This window comes from Tetrao urogallus (assembly GCF_951394365.1).
Source record: "Tetrao urogallus genome assembly, chromosome: 6".
NCBI classification, from domain to species: Eukaryota; Metazoa; Chordata; class Aves; order Galliformes; family Phasianidae; genus Tetrao; species Tetrao urogallus.
This window is the reverse complement of record NC_136819.1, coordinates 59,029,683-59,051,510: the sequence shown is the minus strand read 5'-3', so window position 1 is coordinate 59,051,510 and position 21,828 is coordinate 59,029,683. Positions and strand designations below refer to the sequence as shown.

Below are 21,828 nucleotides of genomic sequence, written 5' to 3'. Positions count from 1 at the left end.
TTAGCATTCGAGTGGAGCTGCCCACCACTGAGAGCTGCGGGAGCTCTTCAGTTCTTATTCACTGAATTGTTGCAGTGGTGAGAGGGTGGAGGGTGTCAGCACATCAAGATCCAGGACAGGCAGGGAACATCACCATTGTTCTGCAGGGAACATCACCACCATCCCGCTTCTGAACTGAAAAGCTGATTTCATTCTTTTATTCACTAGGTGACTACACGAGCTTCCAAAGTGCGCTTCCTTCATCTCGTTATTAAGAAGTTCATCATTTCCATAGCTCCTCAACTGGCACCTAATTTGCAACGAGCCCACTTACAAACTGCTTCACGTGAGAGCATAAAATTAGCTGCCAGCATTTAAGCACAGAACGTAACAGCAGAGCTGACAAAGCGAATGCTGCGGGGCAGAGACAGGAGAGCTGCGCCCCGCTCAGGGACATGAGAGCGCTCAGCAATCTCCTGTTATGAACAGACAGGATAAACAGAGTCATCAGTACGGCTGGATCAGAGCTCTGCGGCCATCTGCCCTCCCATCGAGCACACACCAACAACAAAGTCCTTTAGGGATACCTGTGAAAGGTGATGGCGTTTTCCACGCAGCAGCATTTTAGCAACACAACGCTTACAAAAAGCTGCCCCAGCATCAGCTACCGCCCCTTTGCGTCCGCGCTCAGCTCGTGTCGCGCTGCAACAGGAAGGTGGAAACACAGCCGGGCACGGCGGCAGCGCGGTAAGGACGGAGCATCACGGCGTCACTCACAGCCGCGTGCACAGCTCCGCCGGGCCGCAGCCCGCCCCGCACTGCCGCGCCGGAAGGCCGGGCCGTCCCGCAGCGCGCAGGGAGCGCCAACGCGGCCGGCCGACACGGAGGAGCAAACCAAGATCGCGTGCCAGGCGGCCCCGGCGCTGAGCGCGATGAGGGAGGCTGCGGGATGCTGCAGAACGCCGCAGAACGCCCCGGCCGGGCCCGACGCCAGCAGCCGCACCCACCGCGGCGCCGCCCGGCCCTCAGCGATCCATCCCGGCCCCATCCCGGTCCCGGCCGTCCCGGCGCTCACCTGCGGCGCGGTTTTCGGGCCGTTCCTCGCTCCCTCCGGCACAGCAGCGCCCGGCCGCACGCGTCACTTCCGGGCGCCGCCGCCCCGCAACGGCGCCGGGCCGGGCCGAACCACCGCGCGGTACCGGGGCTGTCGGGCACGGAGGGCGGCACGCCGCGTGCCCGCAGCGCCGTGTGCCCGCAGCGCGGGTTCCACTGCGCGCGGTCGGAATCTCCCGGCGGAGCCGCGGCGCTCCGTTTCCCCGCGGCGGTTGGCGCAAAGAGGAGCGGCTCCCCCCGCGGCGCGGGGACGCGGTCGGTTCCGCGCGTGCGCGGCTCGAGTCGCGCCGGGCCCTGGCGACGGCGGCGTTGCGGCGCGCGGCGTTGCCGGGGGCGGTTCCGTTCTTCGCCGCCCATGGCCGCGGCTCTGGGCCCGGCCCCGCCGCCGTCCGCCCGCGCCATGGAGCGGCCGCCGGGCCCCGAGCTCGGGGCGGCGGGGGACGGCCCGGAGCGGCCGCGCGGGAGGCGGCGCGGAGGTCCGTCGCCCGGGGAGCCGTCCCGTGGCGAGGCCCGGCGGCCGGGCGGCGCCGAGGAGCCGGAGAGCGGCGGGGGCCCCGCGGAACGGCCGGACCTCGGGCTGCTCCCGGCCGAGCTGCGCGGCCGGCTGCTGGACCAGGAGGATTGCCGCGACCGCGCGCGGGCGGTGGAGGAGCTGCAGCGGCTGCTGGCGGCCCTCGGCCCGGCCGCGGCGGCCGCGGTGCCCGGCACGGCGCTGCTAGGACTGCTGGGGCTGCTGTGCGCGCTGCTGGACGACGCCGACTCGGCGGTGGCCCTGGGCGCCCTGGAGGCCGCGCAGCTGCTGGCCCTGCGCCTGGGCGGCCGGCTGAGCGCCTTTCTGGGTCCGCTGGTGGCGGCCGCGGCCAAAGCGCTGGGCGACCCGCGGGCGGCCCTGCGCCGGCGCTGCCACCGGCTACTGCGGCAGCTGATGGAGGCGGCCGGGCCGCGGCGCGTGCTGGAGCTGCTGCTGCGCCGGGAGCTGCTGCGGCACCGCGACGCCCGCGTGCGCGAGGAGGTGCTGGTCGCCTGCGTCGCCGCGCTGCTCGCCCACCCCGGGGAGCTGGACCCGGGCAGCCTGGCCCTCGGCCTCGCCCCGGCGCTGCTGGACGGCGAGCGCAGAGTGCGGCACGCGGCCTTGGAGGCGTTCGCCCTGTTGGCGTCGGCCGCCGGGCCCGGGGAGAGCGGCCTCTTGTTCGAGGCGGTGCGCGCGGCGGAGCCGCGGGACGACGGGGACCGGGCGATGCGCGCGGTGCGGGCCAGGCTGGCCAGGAAGAGCCTGCCGAGGCTGGGGGAGCGCGGCTGCGTGCAGTACGCGGTGCCGCTGCCTTCGAGCGCCCGGGGCTGCGGGGCGCCGCGCGGGGCCGACGTCGAGTGGCTGCTGGCGGGCGGCGGGGCGCGGAGCGCGAGGAGCTGCGGGCCGCAGCCTGGAGACGCCGCGCGGAGCTCCGGCTCGACCGGCGGGACGGCGCGGAGAATCCTGAGTGCCGGGAGAGGGAAGAACAAACTGCCCTGGGAAGCAGAGCGCGGCGGAGACGGGGAAGGCGGAGCGGGAGACGTGGTGCCTTCCGCCGAGGGCGTGGAGCAGGTACGTGCCGCCGGCCCGCCGGGCTGCTTTTTCCGAGGGGAAATACTGTGAGAAGATGAGACAGTTTCCAGAGGTTTGTGAAGTGACAGGTGTTTCTGCGGGGTGAGCTCAGTGCAGCATTTCAATACCTAAAGGGAGCCTGCAGACAGGAGGGGAGTCAGCTCTTGGAAAGGGTGGATAACAGCAGGACAAGGGGAGATGGTTTGAAGCTGAGGGAGGCCAGATGGAGGTTGGATGTCAGGGGAAGTTGTGTGCTGTGAGAGTGGTGAGGTGCTGGAACAGCTGCCCAGAGAGGCTGTGATGCCCCGTCCATCCCTGGAGGTGTTGAAGACCAGGTTGGATGGGGCCCTGGGCAGCCTGGGCTGCTGTGAGATGGGGAGGTTGGTGGCCCTGCATGGCACAGGGGGTTGGAGCTTCGTGATCCTTGAGGTCCCTTCCAACCCGGGCCATTCTGTGATTCTGTGATTTCTGAGGCACGGCTTGTGCTGCTGATGTGTGTGAGGTTCTCTGTGTGTTGACCTGGCAGACCCGATCTGAATGCTCCAAACGTCCGATTTAACGCCGGGACAAAACAGACAACTTAGCGTGCACAGAAAACCTCACTGCTGAAACATGCTGTGCTCGCTGGGCGCTTCCGACATCCCGCCCTGGTGACCCTGATTGTGACTCGCAGAAGTTTAGGGAGCTCCTGCTTGTGTCCCTGAGAACACCTGATGGATGCTAAATACTGGGGCTGTTCGGAAGAAAACTGAGAAATGGCTTCAGTTCAGGCCTTGGAGGCAGAGCTCCAGCACGTGGCTGAAGCCAGTGCTTTTGGGCAGTGCACCTCTAACCAAGTCTGTGGGTTGCTGTGTGTGAAAATGGCCCGCGTTCCTTATAGTGATCTGACCAGGAGGAACGTAGGTGAGGCTGAAATAATGATTCTGCTTGACCTGCATTTTGGTTGTAGAGTTCAGTGATTATACTGATGTCTGCAAGTGGAAGGAACCTCTGAAGAATTGTTCAGGTCCCTTTTACTTCTGCAGTTCTGTGTGTGACAGCTGATTTTGGTACCACGAGACCTGCAGTGTGTGCTGGATGGATTTAACATAGCATTACTTGATCCTCAGTGAATGAGTTACTCCAGAATTACCTGAACTCTACTAATAAGCAAGTGGCTTTCAGAAAATGGGAAACTGTATGGCTATAGATTTCTTTGCTACCATATTTAGCTACTCAGCATTTCTTTGCAGAAAGTGGTGCTCAGGGCTGTGGTTTAGGGGTGGGCTGTTAGAGTTGGGGTAGGATGGTTGGGCTGTGGTTGGACTCGATGATCCTTAAGGTCTTTTCCAACCTGAGCAATTCTGTGACTCTGTGATTCAGATTTTAGTTCATACTTGCTTTGTAGCTGGTTCCTGTACTGAGTGAGATCAGGAGTAACGATAGGCAAGGCTACTTTGTGCAGGCTGGGTTTTAATAAAGCCCTTTAAAAAGGGATGTGAGCTAACATTGTTGCACTGCAAAAGTCTGCAGGGAGTTGATGTGTCTGCCTGCATACACATAGAGGCAAAACACGTGGCTGCCCTCCCGGCTGTGGCTTGCAGTGGTGGAGGGCTCCTGCCCAAGCTCACGGCTGGGTCCAGGGAAGGTGCTGCTGGCTTTTTTGTTTAACTTTTTTGCTCATGTGGTTTGATTTCTCTCTGTAAATGGGGAAAAGTGCCCAAAGTTTCCACCTCTGGAAGGAGGGAGGCAAACAATTCCTGGTTTCTTTTTTGTTGCGTATGTAAAATGCATTTCGGAGTGGTGTGGACTGAAATGTAACCTGGGGAGGCAACCACATCTTTGTGGCTGCAAGTCGGGGCGCTGAGGTACTCCTTTCAGTAGGTAGCATCCTTGGCACTGCTACAAGAAAGCCTTTTATACTCTGTGCAGCTTTATAGGTGTAGTGTGAAAATTGTGGATGCAGATGCCATCTGTGTGTGTCTGGGGGTTGTTGCCCAGCTCTCCAAGGTGGGCGATCCCAGACGCTATGGGCTGGGAGAGGTGGGTTCCCTCCTCCACAGAGCACCTATGGGAGAAAACAGAAGGGTCTATAGATCCGTTTCCTTCCTCTGGCGACCACTTGGCACAAACTTGTCTGTGTGCCTGCAGATCTTTTGGCAATTATAATTTTTTTCTTTCCTCCTTGGTGACTTCTTCAGTTCATGCAAGCACTAAAGCCTAAAATTACCACTTTCCTTTTGGAATCATCTCTATTTTTATGTCTTTGCGTCTCATGCCAAATATATTTCTGCCACCTATTTTTGCAGAATTAGACCTGAATGAGTTTCAGCCTTTATTTGGTAAAAGCATAATTTTGAACAGGGGCCTCAAGCTGTGAAGTTAACCACTCTCGCTTTGCTTTCGCTGCTGTGGTGTATTGTAGGTGGCAACAAAAATACTTCTACAGGGAGAAATACTGTTTGTCTTGTTCTGTGCTTATTGCTTTTTAGTAAGAAGTAATTTTTTTTGCATCTAATGACTTTTTCTAAGTCATCCTGCACCTCCTGCAGATGCTCTTTGTTAGAATCATAGAACCATAGAATGGCCTGGGTTGCAAAGGAGCACGATGCTCATCCAGTTCCAACCCCCTGCTGTGTGCAGGTCGCCAACCAGCAGCCCAGGCAGCCCAGAGCCTGTGTTCATGTCTCTTCCCTCTGCTTTCTGACTCGGTCTGTTCGTTTGTCACTTCCACTTTGTTTTCTTACATATTGAAGTTGGTAGAAAGGAGATCACTAACTCTGAGGTGTCAGAGTTGGAACTATTGGAATGGGGACTATTGAACTTGGGCAGTTCTTCCTGTACTGAAGTCATCCTTTGACAACTGGAAGAGATTGTCATAAAGTACTTAATTAAATAAAGTCCTTTACCTTGGGGCGTTAACAGTGAGGAGAAAGAAGGGCAGCCCTGCCTCTCTTCATAGCTGCCCTCTTTGACTAAGATATATCATGCATGACATTTGCATAGTTGACTTGTTTCTGTAAATGTAAAAAATTAATTATTAATTCAAACAAGCATTCCTTTGAGATGAGTTTGTTTAAAAATTAACTTTTGGGGTCTGAAAGGATGCATGAAATGAGTCTTTACAATTGTTCTTTTTTTTTTTTTGCTGCTATTTGTAGGGTCACGTTGCACAGCAATGGTCCGAGGCCACGTCTAGACTGTGCTGATCAGATAAGGGGTGAGGTTAGTGGGTGGGTTAATGGGTGCTGGCAGTGTGGGGAAGATAAAGCACGCTGCCTCCAGGGCTTCGCAGCCTGCCAGTGATGTTAATTGGTTTGCTGATGGAATGCTGCTCTGTAACCTCCGAGGAGCTTTGAAAGCGTGTCTGTGTGGTACCCATCTGTCAACCCAGAGCTGTCGGTGATGCTGGTGGTATTCAAACAGGCAGTGTGCCTGAGAGCTGCTACCAGCACAACCCCACCTGTTGAGCACCGGTGGCTGTGCCAAGGGCTGGCAGCAGGGCTGTGCTGTGCCCTGCCTGTGCTGACAGAGCGTGGCTTTCCTGGGGGAAACTGCACGCAGCTGTTAAAAAGTCATTAAATGAAACATGGATGCCAGCCTTGTTTAATCCATAGCTCTTGTTATTTCTGACAGTGAGCGTCCTGTGGTTCAATTGCCTGATTTCACAGCCCAGTGCATTGCATGTCAGAACGTAAGGCTTACTGCTTAATAGCTGCTCGCACAACCCCAGCTTCCTATTTCTCTTTCTAAGAGCAAGGCCTGGCTTCATCACATGAAGCACAGTTGTCTGTGTTTCCTGCTGGCAGCTGCACACACCTGCCTGGACGCAGCACTGAGTGCCCCGTGTGCAGGTGGCAGTGCTGGCCCCACTGCATTCGTGGGGAAGTGCCTGCTGGGATGCTGCAGCCTTGTGGCAGCACCAGTGGAATGCTTTCATGAGCTGGTAATCAAGTGTGTAATCACATGAGTTCTTTTCCTTTGTACTTCAGCAGGGTCCTGCTCGTTTCTAACCCTGCGCAGGCAGGGCTGGCCTTGTGATGTTCAGTGTTATCTGTGAATTCAATGGAGAAAGAGTGTGAATTTGCTGAAGTCAGTATTCTTTTTCTGCACTGATGCGTTAAGTCTGCTCCAGTTCCTTAAGAGAGAATAAGTAGCTTCCATCAGATTGAAACCAGACCGTTCCAAAGGAAATGTTTATGCTCTTTTCTGTGGGACTCAACGTGGTCTGTGAATCCTCCGGGAGCTGCCTTTAACTAACTGAAGTTAGCCTGCTGTAACCAAACGTGTTACCTTCTCATACGGTGTCCTGGTTTGTCCATGTCGTGTGAATGAGCTGAAGAACATTGCTGTGGCAATGAATTCCCCTGTTCCCCTTTTTAACTGTAATCTTTCTTAACTCCAATTTAAGCGAGCTATCAGAACAGAAACACTCATTGCAATTTGGGGCACAAAAGCACTTGTCAAAAAACCAAATGCTTTTGCCCTCCTGAAGGCACAACAGATGCTGTTGTGTCTCCCCATGGATGTTGGTAGCCAGGTGTCCCTGGGGGTGCTGTGTGGAATGCACAGTGTGCCTAGATAATAAGATAAATGTTATTTTCTGCCTTCCCCTACGAAACATACGTGCTGCTGGAAGCTGTGCCCTTGGCTGCAGCAGCAACAGCAGTGGAACGCTCTCCTGGAGCTCTGAACCGAGTTGCACGGTGCACTTGGGCTATGCTCACATAACTTCACGGTTTGACAGTGTGTGTGGGATTCCTTGTTTGAGGTGTCAGACCCCGGGAGATGAGCCGTGGTTTTTCAAGGGTGATGGAAGAGTACTTTGGGAGCTGTTATGATCCACTTGTGCTGTGCTGGATGTTTCCCCAGGTGGGTGTTGCTGGTGGCCCCACGCAGTTGCTGTGCATGCAGGGGCCGTGGCAGCAGTTTGACCCTGGGCTGCTCAGCAGCGCTCTGGCTTCTGCTGCATGGCTACCAAGGCTCTGCTGCGCTGGGAATGAAATCAGAATGAAAGCTCTGAGAGTTCCCTTCTCTGAGATCTGTTGCAATGAAAACTCTGGTGGCCTTAGGTTTGCTTTATTTGCCACTACCCTGCGTGCCCCTGTAATTACAGTTTGTGTACAAGAGAGCAGACAGCTTTTATTCCTGCAGCTGGAATTGGAACACCTGAGCAAAGCTGTACAGTCATTTCAGCATCGTGTCGTCTGTTCTTTCTGCGTACATTGGCTGGTGTGCATGGAAAGGCGTTAGTACTTTGTGCAAGTAATGCCCCTGTGTCCAGGCTGATGGATTAAAATGCTGTTTTCTAATGGCTTGTTTGCAGGAGTGGGAATTGGACTTGATGATCTTGGAGGTTTTTTCTAACTGGAGTGATTCTGTAATTCTGTGCATGCTGAATTCTCTTTCGTCCTCACTTGTAATAACCTGAAGCAGGTTTCTCAGCACACTTGGCTGCTGTCTCTCATGTTAAAGTAAAACCAGCATCCTCAGGATGCTGCCATCACAGTGACTGAAGGATTGTCCTCAGTCTGCATCTCGTCACCAGAATCTCTTTCTTTTTCTTCCCAAAGCTTTATGTTCCCTGCTCCAGTCTTACCAGTGCCTTCTGGGCTTCTGCAGTCTGCCTTTAAGAAGGGGATCTGGACTGATCTCTTTGTACCTCAGCTTCTTAAGTTTTCCCTCGTTGCCAGCTTTAAACCAAACTTTTAGGCAGTGAACCATTTTAATCGAGAATCTGATCTCTGAAACCCAATTAAAAAGCACAGTCCTGCACTGAAACTGTATTTCAGGGGAGGAAGATTTTATATCCAGTTTCCAACTTCTGAGCATTGCGGTGGCTTTGCTTGGAAGGTTTCAGATGAGATTTTGCCCTGTCTGAGCAGCCCAGCTCCCACATGGGGCTGCAGCCAAATGGCTGCTTTCCTTCTGTAGTTGTTGCCAGCAGGGATGTGTGTGAGTTACTGTGTGCCTTGTAAGGGAGGAGCACGGCCACGGGAAGCAGATTTAGGCCTGAGGGATGTAAAGGCATGAGTTTAGTTTTCCACGAGGAGTGTCTCTATAGGGCTTGGAGATTTCGTTTCTTTTGACTTGTATAAATGCCTCTTGTGTTGGGAATCCGTGCCTTGAAAGGACCTGGGGGCCCCTTTCCATTGGTGAGCACGTGGTTCCAAGCTGTCCTGCAGCTGGTTCTCATTGCAGGGTGCTTGCTGATAGTGCAACGCACAGCTTTTGTGCTCCATCTGAAGCGTGCTGTTTTCACAGCTCAAATAGCCACTGTCTGGTTAAAGATTGAATGTACAGAAATCAAAATGTTAATATTTAATTCTTAAAAATGATGAAGAGCACAACTTTTTATTTCTGGGGTGTGCTGGCAGGTGAGGGGGCAGTGGGGGCTCGTGGGCGGCGTGCAGCACCGTGAGAGAGCGCTCTGTTCACGTGCACCTTTGTTTCTTTGTGTTCCTTTCTCCTGCAGTTCTCTTCACCCGGAGATTTTCTCCATTCTCCAAAGCTGCAGCCCTCCCAAGGAACGCCGGGCAGCGATGAGTTACTTTTCAGTAGAAGAAAACCGTCAAGAGATTTATTTCAGAATAGCGTAGATTTCAGTTCTGAGCATTCTTCGCTTTGTGCCGGTGAGTACCAACATGAGTCCTGTGCGACCTGCTGTAGGGAACCTGCTTTGGCAGGGGGGTTGGACTCGATGATCTCTGGAGGTCCCTTCCAACCCCTACAATTCTGTGATTCTGAGTACATCTCTGATCTGCCATTTGCAAACAGGTTTATATGAACGGAAACGTACAGCTTTATGAGGATGGCTTATTGCCTGCAGCTGTTGGTTTTGCTCTGGAGTGTCATGCACAGCACAGAGCTGAGAACAGGCACTGGGTGATGCCTGCAGCCAGAGCCATCTGCACAGCCCTTGGACCCGGGGCACTCACACCATCTCAGCACCTGCCCCTGCTCTCCAGCCCTGCTGTGTGCACACATGTCCGCCAGATTCAGTAGCTCCATCAGAGCTTATGGGTCTGTCCTTTCTGCAAATAGTGCCACGTTACTTCGCAGTGAGTTCAAACAGTGTGCTTATGGGAGCAGATGTACTAACAAGTGGGCTCAGGAGATCCCTGAGAAACGCATCTTCCTGTGCCTCTCCAAAGGGAGGAAGAAGTGACCTGCAGAATGGCAGCAGTCATGCAGCCAGAGCTTCTTTACACTGTGAAATCCAATTTGAATTGCAGATAAAGGAGGCACAGAATGTTATGGACTCCTGAGCAGGAATATGTGGTTGGCTAGAACAGCACCTACCAAGAATCAGGTGGTAGTGACTGCAGGATGTGAAATACTAAACCACAAACTGGACAACATGGTGGGGGGGTCATATTTGCGTGTGATGGGCTCTTCAGAAGTCCAGTTAAGTTCACATCTCATCTAGATTTGTGTGTTGTCTCCTTTTTTCTTTTTTTAACTTGTATGAACAGCTGGGGTAGCAAGCTGTCTGAAGAGGGAGCTTGAAAGATTGTTTAAAGGATGAAAAATGTCATGTTTTCGAAAACCAGCTCCATAAAATATCTTAGGTGTAGGACTGCACTTAATTTATGCTAGCAGTGTCGGCTTAGTGGTTTGTATTTGGTAGCCAAGAAGCACACGAAGAGGCTGGGCAAGACCAAGCCTGCCTTGTTCTCTTCCCTTGGCAGTGGTTTTGTGCTCTGCGTTCTTTGAGGAGCGCTGATGTGTGGAACGCAGAGTCTGCTCACAGTTATGCTGAGAGTGGTATTGCTGTAAAGGAACTCGCTGTGTTTTGGGTTTTGAGGTGCTGTGTTCTACTGTCATATATATATATATATATATATACATATATATATATATATAAAGAGCTGATTGTTCTGTCGTGGGTTTTTTTATGAGCACCCCTCGCTCTCAGAGTTGGAGGGCTGCCCTGGGAGAGCGGCCAGGCATCTCTCTAGCTTGTGCCTATGAACAGGATTAGGAGTCGCTTAGAAACTCTTGTATTTATCACTAGTTACTTTTTACAAAATCGGTGTCTTAATGTGCTATTAAATATTACATACATTTTTTTAAACAGTGTATGTGAAGTCTCATTCACTGTGCTCTCCTTTTGAAAGGTGCTGTGGGCTCTCATCAGCCACATACTTCAGGGAAATGTGGAACGCTTGGACACACGCAGACACGTGGGAAGAGTGGTAGTGTGGACTCTGCTTTACAGTTTTTGGGATTAAATAACTGCCAGCAAGACAAAGGTATTTGGATTTTAGCTGTGTTGTAAGGCAGTGTGTGTTACTTGGAAAGTGTCTCTCTCTGTGCTGGCTGAGGAAATAAAAACTATGATAATTGTTCTATCCCTATTCAGAATCTTTCCATTTTTGACCTACTGGTTTCTAGGAGAAAATAGTATTTGAATGGTTTTTAAGGAAGTATCACTTAAAAGGTTTGTGCTGTATTTGTATTCTTGCATCACTGAAGTTTGAAAGTTGTCTGTCGGTGTTATGCAATGCAGACTTGGAATACAGAACAGCAAACAACAGAGCTGTGTTCCATCTGCTTGAATGATTCTTCTCTTTGAAATGTAATTCTTTATAGACATGCCTGCAAAGCAGCTTAGGCTCAGGCTTGGTTGACCAAATGCAGCAAGGGAATGGATGTTGTGAGGGAGAACACAGTTTGCCAGTTGAAGTTAGCTGATCTGCCTGTAATCAGTCGAGTGAAGTGCCGACCTTTAGTTTTGCAGAGAGTGCTTTATTTCCTTACAAATTATTATTTTAATAGCTGTCAAAGAGGGTAATTACCACAAATAGTGCTCTTTTACTTTGCTCAGTTTGTGCCAGCCTGAATTTTTCCAGCAAGACCCAGCGAGGTGTTTGCAGCCCAGCAGAGCACATGTCGTCCTCGCAAGGTACTGCCGCAAACCAGGGGGCCTTCATCCTGCCATCCTACCCTCTGACATCCCCTGGGAGCAGCCCCAAGCACCTCTCCTCTCCAGCTGAGTCCCCAAAGAAGTCACAGCATAACACCATGAGCTTCTCAAACTCCTGGCCTCTTAAAAGCTTTGAAGGGCTGCACAAGCCAAGTTCTCAAAAGCCAAGAGACAGCGCAGGTAGGAGTGCTCTTAGTATACTGAGAACTGATTTCACGTTGGCTTTTGAAGTGACTACAAGGAGCAGTTAAAAACTAGCAGTGCCAGATAGGTGGGGAATCATGCAGTGCTCTGGCTGTAGAAGTGCTGCAGCTGCTGTGCTCTGCTCATCTCACTGGGGGCTTCTTTTTAGAAGTGTCATCTTTGTGTATCAGTAATTTTAAATATTGACGCGTTTCGTTTCTTTTGTCTTTACGTATATGGGATAGAAGATAACATGCAATGGCTCTGCTTTTCTTATTGGTGCTGTTATCAGCAGAAGGCTTACCATCAGACTGTGATAAAATCAGACCCCAAAATCTAGCGCTCTTAAGGAACGTCTCGTTACTTCTAATGCCCCAAATGACACACGTACGAGAAAGTTCTGCTCATTGCATTTTGCCTTTTCACTTCTTTATTTGCAGCTGGGAACCTGCATGTCAGATTTCCAGCATTTGGAAAAACTCTTTAAGTTCTGTTCCCAATAAACACCTCTTCAGTGAGTGGAATCTGTGCTTGTTTCATCCCAATTTACACTGACAGCTAATGGCAGAGGCTGCTCTTTGTGCTCTGGTTTCTGTCTTTAGAGACCTCATGCATACATCATGTTAACCAGAAATAATTTTAAGCTTATTTAGTTACAATTATGTAAATAATTTAACAAATTTCTTTTGAGTGTAGTTGGTAAAGACAATCTTCTTGTAGGTTAAAATGACTTCAGTATCTGTTGAGCTTAAATTGATGCCCCCTCCCCCCACTCATGAAGCGTACTTTCTTTAAGCAAAATCACAGTTTCCACTTATAATTTTGCACTGATTTAAAGAAGTCTGTTCTACATATGTGCAGAAATATGAGTCTCAACGATGATAAAATTCAGAAGGTTTCTGAATTGATTCTTTGGAAGCCATCTGTCCTTTGAATGCAGAAAACTTTTTATCTTGAAGGTTTGTGTTTATCTCTTGATGATTTTCTGTGTATTGCCAACATTTCACTGTGTTTCTTCAAGATAACTTTATTGTTATTGCAGCCACTTACGGTAGAATTTGTTAAGGCTCCTGTTGATTTTACAAACATTTGCTGGTACTCAGCCTGACTGGATCTTCTTGAAATGTGTTTATAATAGTGAGTGCAGCCCGGTGCATCAGCGTGTTTCAAATGATAGAACTCATCTCAAAAGTAGCTTTCCCACGTCAGATTGCAGCGCTGTGTCCGTGCCATCTCTCCCAAGGACTGACGCCTGGCTCTGTCTTATCCAGGGCAGAACTTGCAGGAGAAGCATTCTCCTCTGCAGCTGAAGCCCACCTTGGTGAGACACCCAGCATCCCGCCGGGGGCTGGCTGGGAGCAGCAGGCCTGTGCCCCCCATCCCACACCTCGCCAGCCCCCTGCCCAGCAGGGCACAGGGGAGAGCCGAGCAGTGCGAGGATACGCGGATGAATGAAGCGGGCAGGAAGCTTGCAGCTGATCTGTCAGAGCTGAGTGTCGATGACGAGGAGGTGGACCAAGAAGAGGTTTGTTTATGTGTCATTCAACACACTTGTCCAACTGATAGATTATAAGCCAGAAACTAACACGCGTTTCTGACTCGGACTGTTTGGCACTGTCGTCAGTGCAGCAGATCTGCACTGAGGTACCATTGGGTGTCCAGCAGAAGCTAGGTAAAGCAGTGAATGCAGATTCTGAAGTACACTCGCTGTGTTTCTTCCAGGCATCTTGATTTCACTTTTTTTCTCAGCACTGAAGTCATGATGTTTGCAGTTATTGTGGCACTGAAGCAGAACAGCAACCCTTGGTCCAAATTCTTTTGGTATTTAGGCTTTACTGTAAATTTCACATCAGCTTTAAAATAGCACTTTCTTTTTAGAAGTAAGGACCCCAAATCACTAATAACTTCATTGATGAAGGGTTCTTTGGACTCTGAGCTTCCTTAGCCTCCCAAGTCCACTGAGCAGGCTGTCTGTGGTACTCAGCACTCCTCAGCTCTCTTGGAATTCAGTTGTTTTTCATTATATAAGTGTGAGAAACTGGTGTGAAGCCGGATGAGCATGATGCCACTGCATCTGTTTCACACAGCACTGATGTGCTGGACATCAGGCTTCTGCTCTGTTTGGGGGTGCTTGTGCCTATCCCTAACACTGCCTGCTGCTGGTGAGGGATCCTAGTGCTGCCTCTGTGGTGTCTGAGGGGTACTGAGTGCTCTGCACCAGTCTGGAATATAGTCAGATGCCACAGAGCTGTGACAGATTGCTTCCAGAGGTGGTGCAGCTGTGTCCACCTCATCAGTAGCAGTGCTAATTACATGAGAAGCATTGGTATTGTGGATGGTTGTGTTGTGTGTGGTCTTTCCCCATGCATTTGCTCTTAATTCTGTTGTAGTTGATAGAAATTGTTTGAGTCTCAAATTCTTCCTTTAGAATCTAAGAACAGTAGCAGTTAATGGCTTCGCTTTGCAGTCTTCTTCCATCCTGTATTCATGATTGAAAGTACTTTGAGGTGCTGAACAGGCAAGGGAAGAGTTCAGTGCCACGTGCCCATTGAATTGACAGTCATAATTTCTTTACAGTCATTAAAAACGGTCTTTTTTCATTTTCCCATCCCGTTTAGATGCAGAGTTCACTCAGATCTCTACGAAACAGCGCAGCTAAGAAGAGGGCAAAGCTAAGCAGTAACTTTTCAGAACTTGACAGTCCTGATTCTGCTCTCAAGCTCAGTCTGTCTGCAGATTCCCCTTCTCACGCTTCCTCCCCAAGCTCCTGTAGCGAAAGTGGAGCTCACAGCCAGGAGTCTCTGACCTCACCTGCATCCACAGCTCCTCGGAGAAGGAGAGTAATGTGAGTAGAACTGAGGTGTCAACTCTGCTCTGAAAGTCTCACCCAATCCCTGCTGCCGTTAGTTAAATATTAACAAGGTTGGAATCTCTGATTCATCTTTTCAAGCAGGCTGCTATGCTGAATAACTTGATTTCTATCTGAGAATTATTTCCCAACCTAAAAAAAAAACACATTGCTTTGTACCATCGCTGGTTAATTATTTTCTAGTTTGTGTCAGTTTTTAATTGGAAGGAGTCCCTTGGTGCAGTCAGTAACACTGCACAGTTGGTAAAATATTGGCAGTGGCAGTAAATATTTTATTAAGATTTCAGCCCGTTGTAGAAGTGATGTGAAGCATAGCAGAAACAAATGAGTGAGAGGGAGAGTGTGTTAAGAGGATGGCTAAAGTTTGCTTGCCTGGATATGGGCATATTTTTGGGGGTTGTTGGTTTTTTTCTACAATGAAAGGAAAACAACATAGGTGAATCTTATTATTGCAGATCATGTGTTGCTTCCATTTAATGAACTGTTTTTAAGGAAATAAAAATGTCTTTTGAGAAATTGTACAAATTCTGCAGTACAGAATCTCCTTTTCTGCCCTAGGAGCCCATGATTAAAGTCACTTCTAGCTCTGTTCTGAGGACACCTTTTACCTTAACAGAATAGGAAAGAAAAGAGGAGATGAACAGGAAAGGTTATTGAGGTGAAAGGGGGCTGGGGATTCAGCAACAGTGAAGTCTCAGAACTCATCTATGTGTACCTGCCCTCTCCTTATGCATTACTGCTGGTTTTTAAAATAACGTGTGATAATGCTGGAATACCTGAAATGTCAGGGCCACAAACTGCTGCATGTGACCTTCTTCCAAGTCAGGCTTTGGCCAGAACGCCTCTGACTGAGTCCACCTTCTGGACAACATGCCATTTCCATTTCTGTGTGACGCACAAATTAATGTTTTACAGCATTCAGAGTTCTGGAATGCTGAGCTGGTAACAAAGAAATGACTTCTGGCAGGAAGGCTGAACTTGTAGACATGACAAACTATATCCCGAGGGCTTAAGAAGCCTTGAAATGTTCAGAGAACTTTCAGTTAGTTCAGATGCAGGCTTGCCTGCATTAGGAACGGGCACTGTCTGACCCTAAGGTAAGGGCAGCTGGGCAGCAAAGCTGTTGGCTGCTTCTGTGTGTTTGCTTTTAGAAGTAGCAGTTTATTCACCAATAAACCACCGTGAGCAGAGGGAGCACGATTCTCATATTAGTGATATCTCAGAAGGGTGCAAGTCTTCCATCTGTGTGCATTTTGGTACTGCAGTTTGGTACATGTTGGTACTTTGCTGTTTAACAGAGCAGAGCACTGGAATGAATCATCTTTAGTGTTCAAGCACATTACTTTTAAGAAGGGCTGTCAAGATGGTGCTGCAGATAACAGCATTTTCCTGATGATTATCTGTCTGCTAGAAACAGATCTGGAAACAGCTCATTCCTGGTAGCCACAGGGTGGTGGATTTGTTCCCTGTCATTTGCCCTGCTTGCCAGTTTGGAACCAGCAGCATCAATCCTCTAGGCCAAACGATTCCTTAGCTTTTTGAATTTATGCTCCTAGTGTGAAGCTGACCCCTAAGGGTTGTCTTTATGCTGTTCTTCATAACGGAGCTGCTCACCAAATTATTTCTACTGAATTTGTTTTGTTTTTTTACTCAGTGTAGAAGTATTCTGGAAATATTTGCCTCCTGGGTTCACTGGGGAGCCAAATCTAGAATCCCTTGATGTCTTTGCTGAAAAATATTATTTAGTTAGGCTCTGACTAGCATAGAATTGTATTTCTGAAATGTCTTTTTGTATTGTAACAGGTCAGACACCTTTCCACTGTTGGGAAATAAAGCACAGCCTGCAGGCATCTCTTCAGCGAGGAGTAGAGATGCAGATGTGGCAGAGCATAACTCAAGGCCAGGTATTTCACCGTGCTTATGAATGTATTCTGTGCTTCACCGACGTGGCAGAATAGTCAGTTGATTTCACTTTGCATGGTCTTGCTTGTTCAGATGAATCTGTGCTCCTTGAGCACTAAGACAAGGTAATTGCTAGGCAGTATGTGGTCAAGTTGAGGTTATGCCGTGGAACTGCAGGCAAGGAGAGGCTTAAGGATTTCCTCCTTCCTGTGTCAGGATAAATTGTGTTAATGGAAGTGCTGCCTGTGAGGATGTACATTTCAAAATTCATAAGTGTGCAGCTTGCAAATTCATTGGATGCCAGCAGAGAAGAGTAGGAAGGGTCAAAAGGCTGCAAGCAGCTAATTTCCTGGTAGGAAATTGAAGTGATGCTACTGCAGGTAACTGCAGATTTCTGTCATGGGCAGAAATGAATTGCTTATGATTATGTATATTGAATTAATTCTGGTTCAGTTAGAAGATGTTTCCTTAGAGAGAAGAAGAGTGGGAGCCGTGCTCTTGAAGTCCTTCTGCGTTCTTTCTTCCCAGTGTCCCTCTGATGCAGCCCTCAGCAGCTCTGCATTTTTCCCCCAAGGTTACAAGTGGTGTGATTAAGGTTGGGGGACATCTTACAGGCCCGAATTTGCCCAGCCATCCCAATCGATCAGTCCTTGTCACAACCAATACTGACAGGCTTTTTTCAGTTCCTGAGGTTAATGAGGTCTCATTTGAGATAAAGCTGTTTTCCTCTTTTCTCAGGATAAATTAGAAAATAGGTTTGTCAAGTGACAGCTGAAGTCAGAGAGCAAACACTGCATACACACAGTGGTATGTACTGTGGTTAATGATTTTTGCATTCCTTATATGAAAAGATCTTCTGTGAGAAGTTCACCTTCAGCATAAGATGATGAGCAGCACATTCATTTTGCTCACTGAGCCATCTGCTCGTAGGAATGCACAGTGCTGGACCTCCTGTGAAGGGCTGCCTCTCTGCTTTACTGATAAGGTCAGCCTAATACCTGTGCAGCTGGCTGGTTGAAAGTCTTTTACTTCCCCTGCTGCCTGGCCATGGCCCATCTCACAGGTCAGAGCTCTGACTGCTCCCAACTTCCACACTGGGAGAATTTCTAAAAATCAGTTTGATATTTAACTTTTCTCACCGTACTGAAGTTTTTTTTCTCACACCGAACCTAAATTCCCCTTGTTGTAACTTAATCCCATTACTTTTTCTATTTTACTGCACAGAATTTGAATTAAGAAGGCATTACTGCAAGCAGCCACTTTCAGGCTGGTTGTGGCTCTGGGCAGCCTGGGCTGCTGGTTGGCGACCTGCACACAGCAGGGGGTTGGAGCTGGATGAGCACTGTGCTCCTTTCCGATACACTTTTCATGCACCAGAAGATATTTTTTTTTCTCCCTTTCATCTTCTATACTCTGAAGTAGCTTCTGTTTTTTCTACCTTTCCTCCTGAGGTCCAACATCACAGCTGCTGTTCTCCAGGCTGTTTTCAGCAGATCTACAGGTCTCTTTCTTGAAAATGCAGTACTTGTTATGCACTTAGAGTTGAGAGGAGCCAAAGGACTACAACACGTTACCTGTGCACATATCCCTCTATAATGTTTACCTTTTTTCTACTTATTTTCCACCCCAGTTTTGTATGGCTCATCACTTGTGCCTGTAGCTGGGGTGATTTGTCTGACCCATGTAATACATGTGGGTGATTGTGTGAAGAGCTGCTCCCTGTAAGTGTATCTCAGTTGGTTGCAGAGGATGTAGAAGGCTTAGATAAGTTAGGGTTATATTGCTGTAGAACACACACAATAAGTTGAACAGGTTGTAGCAGCTGATGCCCTAAACCCATCTGTCTGCCAGCAGCTGGTGCTGCAGTGCTGCTGGACGGGATGCAGCATGATGGGATGCTCCTGGGCTGCAACCCGCCGCCTCCTCTGCTCCACGTTGAGCAGCTCCAGCTCTCTGGCAGTCTCCCAGTGCAGCTGGTAATGGAAAGATTTCTTATGTTTGTAATTAATTATGTTCATTTGGAACTTGGGTTTATCTGTAGATGACAAACATTGCGTGAGAAAGATGAAGGAAGCCTGAGAGCCTTGTCAGACTTTCATAAGCAAGAATTCTCCTACCATTTGGCTAAAAGCAGCCTGGGAGCCTCTGGGAATGTAACGCTTTGAGAACGTGTAGTACACCAGAAGCACACTCAAAGGTTTTGTTCATACGTGGCTTCTTCTTTCTGCGTGGTTCATATTTGATGCTAAAGGGACTTGTGGTGTTAGCGCAGTTGGCCAACGCTTGTACTGTGGCAGTGGGTGTGGAGCTTTGAGGACAAAAGCAAAGAGAAATGCCATGGACTCTAATTAAGAGTCAAAATACGGAGGAGCAAGGAAATCTGAAGCATTCCATAGGTTTGTAATTTTGCTACGTTGCTATTCGTGTAAGTTCTCCTTTGTGGAGGCTTTCTAGAAAATGCGTTTCAGGGTGTTTGGTGTGGTTTTTATTCTTACTGTAATAGTTGGGCTTTTTGGGCATTAGTTAACATTCGAGTGCCATTTAAGTCCTAAGAGAGATAATAGACATCATGAGAAAAGGCCAAACATTATTTCTTTCGGTCTGAATGCATGAAGAGCTTTGGAAGTTTCTGTTTCTAAAGTACTCTGTTGGTTGTTGGTAAAATCAAGGAATTCAAACCTTTATGTATTTCTAAATTCATCTCTTCTGCTTAGAAATTTCAGATTATGCAAGTTAAATTGCAAAAGCAAGTGGTGATTAATTATCAAATGTGGCTAATAAATAAGCATATAAAATATCCCATCTCCTTCCATGGGGAATCTGAGGAAATGCAGGTTGCTGTGGGAAACATTCAGTGCTGCATAGGAAAAATAGTTCTGCATTTTCAGTTTTGATCATGGAATCCCAGCATGGCCTGGGTTGCACAGGAGCACAGAGCTCATCCAGCTCCAACCCCCTGCTGTGTGCAGGTCACCAACCAGCAGCCCAGGCTGCCCAGAGCCACATCCAGCCTGGATGATGCAGTGGTGCTGGATTAGTTCAGAACCAGTAAGAACCATTTCTGCACTTACAGTCAGTCAGATAGGAACTGCTGCAGTGGGGTTTCAGTGAAACCAGTTGATGTAAAACATTTACCCTCCCGTTACAAACGTTGGTTGTCCTTCCTATTTTTAGGCAGAGATCTTTTCTCATACATGCTTTCCATCATCTTGAGGATGCTGGTGTTCATTAAAGCCTGTGAGTGTCAGTAACTTGAAAATAAGTCAATACATGGAAGTCATAAACTGGAATGTCGGTGTACGGTGATACTTGGGAAGAATAAGAGATGTACAGCACAGTGAGCAGCCTTCCAGGTGTGCAGTGGGTGATTTTGTGTTCTGTTCTGCAGTGTTGGCCTGTAGCTCCCAGCAGCTGAGCAGCCCAGGTTCCATTTCACCCAGTCTGCTGTCTGAAGATGCAGTTGAAATCATTGGTAAAGGTATGGAGAGAACTAACTTAGCTCCCACATCTCGTGTTTTTAAAATGGTAGAAAGTACACTTTTGTAAGGAGGCAGAAGGAGAAACAGATCCTTAAAACATTTTAGATTTTCAACAGTCTCCAGTTTAAATGAAAATAAGGAGAGATGTACCTGAAAGTTCTGCTTGTGGTATTCCATTCTAACAAGAAAAGAATGGCAGCAGATTTATGAAGGTTGGTTTTTGCTTCTTGCCTAGCCTGCCCTCCAGTGTGGGCATCCCTCCTGCACGGGGGGATAAGGTAAGATTACCTCTGGCTGGAAATTGCCACTCATGGTTCAACAGCAATGCTTTTGTCTTCTGGAATTAATTTTGTTTTGCTTTGTGGTGTTTGGTTTTGTTGTTTTTTTTTTTGCTGAGTTCTGCTGAATGAAATAACTACTTTGGTAAGGGCGTGTGACACAATCTGCCTTTCAGGTGTGTTTGGAAGTCCTCCTCCTGCACAGGCACAGAGCCAGACTGTAACGTGTGTAGAGAATGGAGATGACCAGTCTGTCCAGGAGCCTGAGCCATCGCCGGCGTTCTGTGGGAGAAGCATCCAGTATGGCAGCACTTCTCACTCCCATGTTGAAAATGAGAGAGAGGTAGAATCTCAGGGCTGTTTTACTGTCTCACCTCCTGTTTCTGTATGTGTGAATACAGCACAATACCCTGTATTGTGGTAAACAGCAGTTTGATTAAAATACATGAATTCACAGCTCAGGTAACTCGCAACAGAATTCACATCCTTTCATTTCTGTTATTTGTGGAGTTCCAGTTGTAAGGTGAAGACTAAAGCTGGATTAACAAAGAGATGCTTTTGTGAACATGTGGCTGCATTGCTGCACTGACTGCTTATTTTGTAAACGATAATCAGGGCACAGTCATTTTCTTCTGATGTTTGCAGGATGTTAACATTAGACCCAAAAGAACCTTCTTATTACTCAGTGCTATTTCTCTAACAGTTGTTAAAGGTTCAGTTACATTCCTATGTAATGCAACTTACTGCAGTGTCCAGTCGAAATAAGACAGCAGTGTGGTGTCATCGTTGCTTGCTAGTAACATAGGAGATAAATTTGACCTTAGCATGGAACTTGTGTTTGCATCTCAAACAGGCTGTTACAAACAACACCAGTTACCAGTACTGATGGTAGCAAACTAAGTGAACTGTGTAAAGCGTTTGTGTGATCCTCTGATGTTTTAGACTAAAAAAAATGGGGATATTTTGAAACACTGTAGAGCTCCACTAACATTTGCTGGTATTTCATCAGTGGATCTTGAGACCCGTTTTCAAGGCTATGCTGGGGCTGGAGCAGGGCTCTGAACCATGTATTTGCTGTCTCGGATGGATGATTAAGTTACACCTTAAAATCTGTTCTTTGTGTAAATGATTGGGGATGCAACAAGTGCAAAAAAAGTGGTTTCCTGCCTGACTGCAGGCTGATGGTGTGAGCATGTCTGTTAGTGCAGTGTGAGGCACGAAGGCTCTGCACGTGTGCAGCCCCAGGCTGAGCCCAGTGGCTTTGTAGTGGCAAATGGTGGTGTTGGAAGCTTCCACCTCTCCTGAGGGCTCTGGGAGGAGGGCTGCAGGATGGAGTGGGGATGGGAAGTTTTTGTGGGAACTGTAAGCATCGTAAGGATCCAAGAGGCAGGTGTGAGGCTGCACTGCTGAACACCACTGCTTTTAAAAGCCTGTGAGCTTCAGTGTGAGCTAAATTGGTGACTTAGGTCTTTAGGAAACAACACAAGGCTGACAGAGAGATGGCAGACTGGCCCATAGAAACCTTACGCTTGCTG

General features: G+C 48.7%; 1 protein-coding gene across 1 annotated transcript in view; it reads left to right on the top strand.

Moving 5' to 3' along the window:
* Positions 1 to 1,447: 1,447 nt before the first annotated feature.
* The window catches only part of TOGARAM1 (TOG array regulator of axonemal microtubules 1), a gene marked incomplete at both ends in the record, with an annotated part of 32,289 nt that continues 11,908 nt past the window's right edge, over positions 1,448 to 21,828 (top strand). The window contains 11 exon segments of the mRNA XM_079537226.1: positions 1,448 to 2,674; positions 9,129 to 9,285; positions 10,774 to 10,908; positions 11,484 to 11,762; positions 13,037 to 13,290; positions 14,384 to 14,610; positions 16,438 to 16,538; positions 18,788 to 18,851; positions 18,853 to 18,932; positions 19,925 to 20,014; positions 20,470 to 20,636. Of these exon segments, the coding sequence (XP_079393352.1) occupies positions 1,448 to 2,674; positions 9,129 to 9,285; positions 10,774 to 10,908; positions 11,484 to 11,762; positions 13,037 to 13,290; positions 14,384 to 14,610; positions 16,438 to 16,538; positions 18,788 to 18,851; positions 18,853 to 18,932; positions 19,925 to 20,014; positions 20,470 to 20,636 (2,781 nt within the window).